This window comes from Glycine soja, chromosome 5 (assembly GCF_004193775.1).
Source record: "Glycine soja cultivar W05 chromosome 5, ASM419377v2, whole genome shotgun sequence".
Taxonomy (NCBI): domain Eukaryota; kingdom Viridiplantae; phylum Streptophyta; class Magnoliopsida; order Fabales; family Fabaceae; genus Glycine; species Glycine soja.
The window spans coordinates 41,563,783-41,571,699 of NC_041006.1; the positions used below are offsets into that span (position 1 = coordinate 41,563,783).

The following is a 7,917-nucleotide window of genomic DNA, read 5'->3' on the forward strand; positions in this document are numbered from 1 at the left end:
TGTGAGTTAATTTACAACAAGTCAAACAAAACTCAAAAACTGTTTTTTTATCCAAGGTATTCCTTAGTTGAAAGTTAAAAATCAATCCCTTAAAGTACTAATATCTATTTAAAAGATTGATCTCCCAAGTCCCAACAGATAAATTCCAAAACTACTAATGTCATTTCTAGTTTTGGAGTAGTATATTGATTGTCCCCGTTAGTTTATATTTTATTTATTCATTTATTTAACTAAAAAACTAAAATAAAGATTTTAAAGATTTATTTGATTACTTTATATTTTAAAACTTGATTTATTTTATATTAAATAAAATAAAAAAATAGTGCCTAAAACAAAATATATTTTTTTTAAAATCAATATTTAAATTAGTTAAATTGGAAGCAAATTAGTAATTATAATAGTATTTTAGATTTGCAGTATCTAATCTAATCAACCAACATTTTGGATAATTCTATCACCTTTTAATGCACTCTCACTATCACTTTCTGTTGTGCCTTACAGCATTCTGGAAAGTTCAATCCAAAATGCAATTACTGCATCCCATCGCATTTTGGAAAAAGCTCATCCAAAACGCAAAAATTGGAATTGAGCTTTTTGAAATGTAACGAGGCACAAGAAGTAATGGTGGGGGTGCAGGAAGTTTTAGGCATTAAATGAAGGGTAGTCCAATAGGCCAGTTAGTAACTGGGCCAGCCCGTTTGGAAAGTTGAACGGTCCCAATGATGATGAGATAGAAGAGAGTTGAGTTTGAGTGACGAATGAACAAGATTGAAATGGCAGCTACTATTAACTTGTCCCTGCCCCTTTTGTCCCTCTGCAAACCCCCTAAGTTTCTGAAACCTCCAACAACAAGATTTCTGCAACATGAATACGTAAACAGCCTCAGCCTCAGCCTCAGAAGAAGAATCACTGAATCAAACACTTGCAGAAAAAGAAGAGGGATCGTGTGCGGGTTGCCATTGCCAGTTGATCCATGGGCACCTACCATTGACTCCCAGAGCATCGCATCCCAGCTCTTCGCGTTTTCCTTGTTTCCATACATCGGATTCTTGTACTTCATTACCAAGTCCAAGACCGCTCCCAACCTCACCCTCTTCGGCTTTTACTTCTTGCTTGCCTTTGTTGGAGCCACAAGTCAGTCTCCCTCTCTCTCTCTCTCTCTCTCTCTCTGCTCCAATTATTTTATTAGATGCTTTAACATATTAAGGTTGCTGATTTGCTGTGTTTTGAACCTTTTGCCATTGAGCAGTACCAGCTGGAATTTATGGTGCGTTTATTTGTTTAAAATTATGTTCAATTTTATAAATGATGAAGATGGACGAATGTTTGATTTGTGTTTTTATGTTACGGCAGCGAAGGTGCATTATGGGACTTCTTTGTCCAATGTAGACTGGTTACACGGTGGGGCTGAGTCGCTCCTCACTCTCACTAACTTGTTCATTGTCTTGGGTCTCAGAGAGGGTCTCAGAAAAGCTGAAAATTCACAACGTGATCAAAATGCTTCCACTCCCAATTCAGGCTTGGACGAGTAGAACAAGAAGAAACGTAGAATGCAGATTTGATATTACAAGTCATTCTATTGTCAGTTTCTCACTATCATTATATACTTATATAATTTCATGATCATGGGCTGTGTTGTAAATAAAGTGGATATAAGTGCTGGATATTTGTGTAATTAAATCATCAATTCGAATGAAATGTTACAGAGTTTTGGCCAGCGTATCCAATTTTGATGTGTAATTTTTTATCTGCTCCCTTTACTACCCTTCAATAATGTTCTAAAAGCTCTCTTATATGAATAATATTCTTTTTTTGGATGATGTAATCTTGTAACTTAATTTGGTTTAGTTAGCTGTTCTTTGTGACTGCTATGCTCTTCAGCTCTTCTGCTAAAGATGTGTCTTGTAGGTTGTACCAATGCAAATTTGGAGAGACTATTTTATTTAAAAGTACATACTGCTAATTGCTAACTCAGTGCCAAAATTGTAATTCTGATATTGACTACAAGCCACAAGGACCTTCATAAGTGCTGCAGTTGCTCATTCTTTATTCTACAATTTTACTGCTGTCTGAAGTTGTCCCATTTTAGGAAGACTATGTGCTTATAGTATTCCATTTATAGTGAAATGCAATCAGGAGAAAAGTCCTGGGGTATTGAAAGGGAAATTTGGGTCAATTTCCACTGGATCAAGTGAGAAATTGAAATCAGGAATTGGAGAATTGGTTGCTGATGTGTTGGTGGAAATGATCTCATTGATATCGGATTCCGAATGTGGCTTGCTGTAGATCCCATCAAACACATTCATCTGGAAAGTTGGAGATGGGAAATAGTTTGATTCTGGTATTGTTGTGGATAAAAGGTGTGTTTGGTATAGGTCGCTTAAGAAGGACTCGTTCTCCAGGGCCCAAGGAATCAAGCTGTGGTTGTCTTGTTTCATGCATCCAAATGAAGTTGAAGGGAAAGTGAAAGGATATGCCATATCTCCATTGTTCAGATTATCTGTGTTGACAGACAAGATGTTTCTGAACTTTGTAAGGCTTTCTTGAGATGCCTGTGCACGGTGAATATCAATGTTATGACTGTGTGTTGGTTTTTCTTGTTTTTCTGGTGACTTAGGTGGCAGAACGGCATTGTTTCCCTGAGAACAGGTATGCTTGCCTCTGTAAGTTATGTCAAATACTGTGGGATCTTCATCTGATCTCTGCACTTGCTTTGTTGCCCAACAGCCCTGAGTGTTGCGGAAGGTGCACCTATAGTAACTTCTGCAATTGTCACAATGAGTTGTTTATTAGAAGCTGGCCAAGGTGAAGGCAATTTTATCCTTAAGAAAAACTTGTGATTCTTTTCTAAAGCAGGATAGAGGAAAGTTCTCTCACCTGGGATATTTGGCTCCAAGGATGTCTTTCTGACCATATTTTCTCCAGTTGTAGCTATCTTCATGTGGTCCTTCAAGACCACTTTCACAGCTCACTCTTACATGATCCATCCATTTGGGCGTTGCCTTTCTGAAAGCAATTAAAAAGAAACACAAATAGTTAGGAGCCGTAGAACCAAACATAGCTGATCTTTATGTGGCAGAAAACTGCTACCAAGTCTGTATAGTAAAATTCACCTTTTCTTTGAATCATGTTTAACTTCTTGGTGATCCTTGATGGTCCCATCAACGTCCTCGCGCAGAGGACTTCCATGGACAGATAATGGGGACTCGGGTAGCAAAGTTGGTGTTGCTTGACTCATGGCCTGCAACTCGGAAGTTGATGATGCATTGCATCTTAGAATCAGTAGAGCCTTTTCATAAGAAGATAATATCCTCTGCACAAGCAAATCTCTTGAGTCAACTGAATACGGCATCCTCAAGTCTGCCTTCAACTTCCTTGCTACCTCCATCCCCTGAATTAGCTCATTTATGAGCGTGTTCTGCTCCCAGCTCAAGTCACTCTCCATTTTTTGTGTTGTTTATAATATAGTCAAAAGGGTCGTAGATGATGGTGCTTGCTGTTTATCTCATGCCCAATAGCCTCACTTCTACTCTGGAAACCCACTTGTATCTAGAACCAACAGTTTCTTTTTCTGGAGCAGAGTTGGAAGCAGAAGAAATTTATGAGACCCTTGGAGTGGTGAGGTATAGTAAACAATGAACATGGAATTAGCCAGAACGAGATTTCAAATTTCAAATGGGTTTCTTAGGATTTGACGTAGAAGAGAGCAGGAGTGAGGCTAAAGGAGCAAATTAGGCTAGTGAGTAAGGTATGTTTTGTTGCTGAATGAAGAAGGCCTTGTATGTATTTAAAGAGTGGTACTAATACTACCTTTGAGTGGCAAATAAGGAGCAAGTGTTGGAGGGTTGAAAGTCCAAGTTTGACTAAGATAAGCGAGTTTTTCAGCTAAGACCGGTATTTGGTCAGTGAATAGTGTGATGAATAAGAAAGCTGACCGAGTCCACTGTCATCTAGATAAGTTATTATTGGTTAATGATAGGGTCCATGTTCCTGCGAGGCATGATTAAATTTGAAGGGTTCGAATGAAGGGAATTTTCAAACCTCACTCCGCGTGGTCGCTTTGGTCCCTTACTACTAAGAGAAAGAGAAAGGAAGAAACATAGAAGACCGTTTAAGTAACATGGTTGTGGTCATCTACTCAATTTCTTGGTTGATCTTCGCTCAGGCCAAGTCAACGCAAAATAAATAGTTTCATACTCTATTGTTTTTTTGGTTGATTTGATACTTCCTCTCCAGTCTCTACTGTAGCTCACCTTGGTTGTTCCTATCTGCTCAATTCTCGTTCTTATGCTATCATATATGAGGAAAGTTAATTCTAAAAAACATTTGACTGAGTTATTTTAACAGTGATTTAAATTTTTTTAAGAGAAATTTTATACTTTCATTTAATTATAGTTTATGTTATATATCAAATTTGTTGACTTTTATTATAATTACTTTAAAAATTATATTAATAACGAATTGTGATTAGATAATGATACAAAACCATTTTATATACATGACTATTAATCTCTTCTTTCAAATATTATTTTACCATTCCTATTTTTGGTAGTCTCTCGTTCTGTGTTAGTACACAAATACAAAAAAAAAAACACTGATCTATTCATGAACTGTATTATTACTATTCTTTTAAAAAATTAATTGTATTATTATTGAAAATCATTGACTTGCATTATAATTATTTTAAAAAATTATATCAAAAGCATTAATTAATAGATAGACTAAATTTTTATTTGGATAATATATCAAAATTAAACTCTATCTCTATATAGGATTTGACATAAATAATGGTAAAATAAGTAACGTTTGATGAGAAAATTAATTGTTTATATGAATTATTCATTGTAAGGAGTCCAATATATAGGCAGGAAGACGGAGATTAGTTATTTCAACAACTCTTAGTAAAGTCACTCATTTTATTAATAGAGTATAAAATAGTTTTAAATTTTATAAAAAAAATTATAGAATTGATCTGATGAACAACTTCAAATTTAACAAATGCATTAATAAAATTTAATAGAAAGAGTTATTGAAATGAGTAACTTTATTAAAAATTACACTTAAAAGTAACTTGATTTCTCTTTATACACGGTACTCTAGTTCTCTTAGTTATGTTAACCCTTTTTGAGTGCTCCCCCAAAGAGTTTGGGTTTGTTTATATATCTATATATATTTAACACAACTATTTGATTAATCAATATCTAATAATTTAAAAACATCTCAAATCATTTATGCTCTTATCTTAAAATTGGACTAGAGTCTAAAACAGATGTGGCTGATCCAAATTCATGTTATCATGTAAGTAGGCTTAAAGCATGGTGGATAATTAGTTAGCATGAATTTCAACTCAACGGACAACGATTAACTTAACTTAATTCGGGTACATTACGTTTCAAGTTTTTTTTTTTTTGGTATTTAATTTTATTGTTAAATTTTCTTTTTGTTTTGTTTAACTAGAATATCTTGCTTTCATCGAAACTTACTGCTATTTTCACACCAATGCCTTATAATTTGATCTTGTTTTGTTTTACTAAAAGTCAACATTCGAATGCTTCATTATTATTGTCATCTTTGAATAAAAGGAGATATTTTAGTCGCCAAACTCATCATTGCTTTCCCACATTGGCTTTACTAGAATTAGGATATCTTCGGCTAGTTTTAAATTTTATTTAATATAAAAGCCATATTTATGAACACATATCAAAATATGAGCCATCGGAAACTGCCGGGAATCTCTACTCTCCACCGTCATATATACGTAGCTGTAGATGCATCATGGTGATGCATAATTACGTAAAAAGGGAAGAAACTTTACAATGCTAGTTATCACTAAGGTGGAAACCTATTATGCAAACAAAAAAACTAAGGTGGAAATAGATTAGACAATTTGTCAAGGTTGGCAATCTAATTTACCTATGGTCTAATTTGGCTTGTTTACTAAATTAAACCACTTTTTAAAAAGTATGCTTAAATCTGTAAAAATAAAAAAAAAATATTATTAATTTTGATCGACCAATCTGTTTTTATTCAGACTTAGGTCAAACTTTTATGCAAATAAACTCAACTTAAAAAAAAAGGTTCACTACAAATAAATAAATTAGATTTAGACTTTATTTTTTTTAATGAAAATCAGACTTATCATGGCTTGATCTAACTTGTTTTCATTCTTACCCAACATCTTATTCTCCAAACCGATATATGAGTCGTAATTATCCATCTCATGAAATTTATATGTAATTGAGCATATATTTTTTTACATGTAAGAATTGAAAATAGTGTCACATTCATATTTTATTTAGAAGTTCCTAGATGGAACTAATTTTACCTTTTTTATATAAAAAAAGTATTATTATGTACTTAATCTAACAATTTGAAAGGGATATAATTAATTTCTGTGATTGGTCGTTCCTATAGAAAAGAGTTTTTAATTTGATTGATGGGGACAACAAACAAAAATTTATAACTATAGATATCTATCTATCTATATAGATAGAATTATAGATAGATAGATATAATTTAAGAAGAAAATATAAGAAAAATAAAAAAACAAGGTGTTCTTATAATTTATAGTTATTTACTTATTTATTCAATCAATTGAGTTAAATTTATTAGCGAATATATCACCTCACTAAATATGTGTTTGGATGAATTTTGTAAATAACTTTGAATAAAATTATTTTTAAAAAATTGGTTTTGGTTAAACATTATTTTGAAATTAACTTATTTATGTTTATATGTTTTATTGTAAAATCAATTATATTGTAATTTTGTATTTAACACAAAAATTATTTTTCATGATTTTCAACCAAACTAAAGATTGGAAGAAAAATCTAACAATAATTAAAAAAATTGTTTTTTTTTTTCTAGAGACCAAATCAATTTTGATATTTCCCTAATTCCCTCGTTGCAAACGAACACACCAATATTCATTTCGTTTCTGCAGCTCGAATCAAGATGGTTCCATACGATAGACTTCCAATTGCTTGTTCCTCGAAAGGAATTTCTTTAATCATTTACATTTTTTCCAGAACTGAACGCTGTAGAATTGCTAGTGGGACTCTGAATTAACCATTACAAACAGGGATATACACGCAGGCTTAGAAGGGACATAGGGGCAGGCAATTTCAATCCAATAAATTTTAAGAAAATATTATTTAGGTTAAAAGTTATAAAATAATATAATAATTATTAAATTTATATTAGTATAATTTGATTTTTCCTCTATATTATTGAAAATGTTTATATTTTTAATAACACTAATAAAAAATTTATAAAGATCTCAAATATGATTTAAAGTTATGTATTTTTTAACTAGTAATGAATTTAAGTAATTAAAAGAATATAGAATATTTTAATTTGTAAATTTTTAAACTTTGACAAAATATAAAATAGCAATCTTTAGTTATTATTATTATTATAAACACTTAATTTTATTTTTTTTTTCATTAAATTAATCCTTATGACTAATTTAATAGCACTTTTATTTATTACCTATTTAATTAATAAAAGTTATTTTTTTGCATTTCCAAACCCACCATTTTTGTTTCCGCTATAGTCAAACACAAACAAGGGAAACATCATTTATATCAATACTGACAGAATATTTTTATTTGATAATGTCGTGACTTTAATATATTCTCTCTAGTATAATAAAGTTTATGTAATATGATTTGGACTTGCCGATTTTTCTTTTGAATTTTTTGTGTAGATTTTTTTATTAATTTTTTAATTTTTTTGAAAATTTTTCTACAAAAATTTTCTGCATAGTTTGTTATAATTTGGGCAAAACTATGATTATTTTCCCTTAAATTTGTCGACAAAATATCACATAATTCTATTTTTGTGTATTCTCATACAAATATTGTGTTGTATAAAAAATTATGTTTCTTGTAAATTTGTCACAATAGTTATAAAAGA

General features: G+C 31.6%; 2 protein-coding genes across 3 annotated transcripts; one reads left to right on the forward strand and one right to left on the reverse strand.

The window, feature by feature from the left end:
• The first annotated feature begins 742 nt into the window (after nt 1-742).
• On the forward strand, nt 743-1,727 carry LOC114413446. Of its 2 annotated transcripts, XM_028377866.1 has the most exons (3): nt 745-1,134; nt 1,250-1,267; nt 1,354-1,727. In XM_028377866.1, the coding sequence occupies exons 1-3, from the start codon at nt 759-761 to the stop codon at nt 1,530-1,532; spliced, it is 573 nt and encodes a 190-aa protein (XP_028233667.1). In that variant the 5' UTR covers nt 745-758; the 3' UTR covers nt 1,533-1,727. The 2 variants fall into 2 exon arrangements, with proteins under 2 accessions (XP_028233668.1, XP_028233667.1); XM_028377867.1 differs by lacking the exon at nt 1,250-1,267 and having other exon boundaries at nt 743-1,134; nt 1,354-1,722.
• Nucleotides 1,728-1,909: 182 nt separating this feature from the next.
• Nucleotides 1,910-3,770, reverse strand: LOC114413445 (probable WRKY transcription factor 41). The gene is made up of 3 exons (XM_028377865.1): nt 3,114-3,770; nt 2,878-3,006; nt 1,910-2,763 (listed from the first exon to the last, which is right to left on the reverse strand). Exons 1-3 carry the CDS (start codon nt 3,443-3,445, stop codon nt 2,133-2,135), a joined length of 1,092 nt encoding a protein of 363 aa, XP_028233666.1. The 5' UTR covers nt 3,446-3,770; the 3' UTR covers nt 1,910-2,132.
• Nucleotides 3,771-7,917: the final 4,147 nt, after the last annotated feature.

Excerpts from the sequence above, each read along its gene's own strand:
- LOC114413446 (XM_028377866.1), top strand. The coding sequence starts at position 759 with ATGAACAAGATTGAAATGGCAGCTACTATTAACTTGTCCCTGCCCCTT.
- LOC114413445 (XM_028377865.1), bottom strand. The coding sequence starts at position 3,445 with ATGGAGAGTGACTTGAGCTGGGAGCAGAACACGCTCATAAATGAGCTA. Across the intron at positions 3,007-3,113 it reads AAACATGATTCAAAGAAAAG|AAAGGCAACGCCCAAATGGA; the intron begins GTGAATTTTACT and ends AATTGCTTTCAG. Across the intron at positions 2,764-2,877 it reads CTTGGAGCCAAATATCCCAG|AAGTTACTATAGGTGCACCT; the intron begins GTGAGAGAACTT and ends TGACAATTGCAG.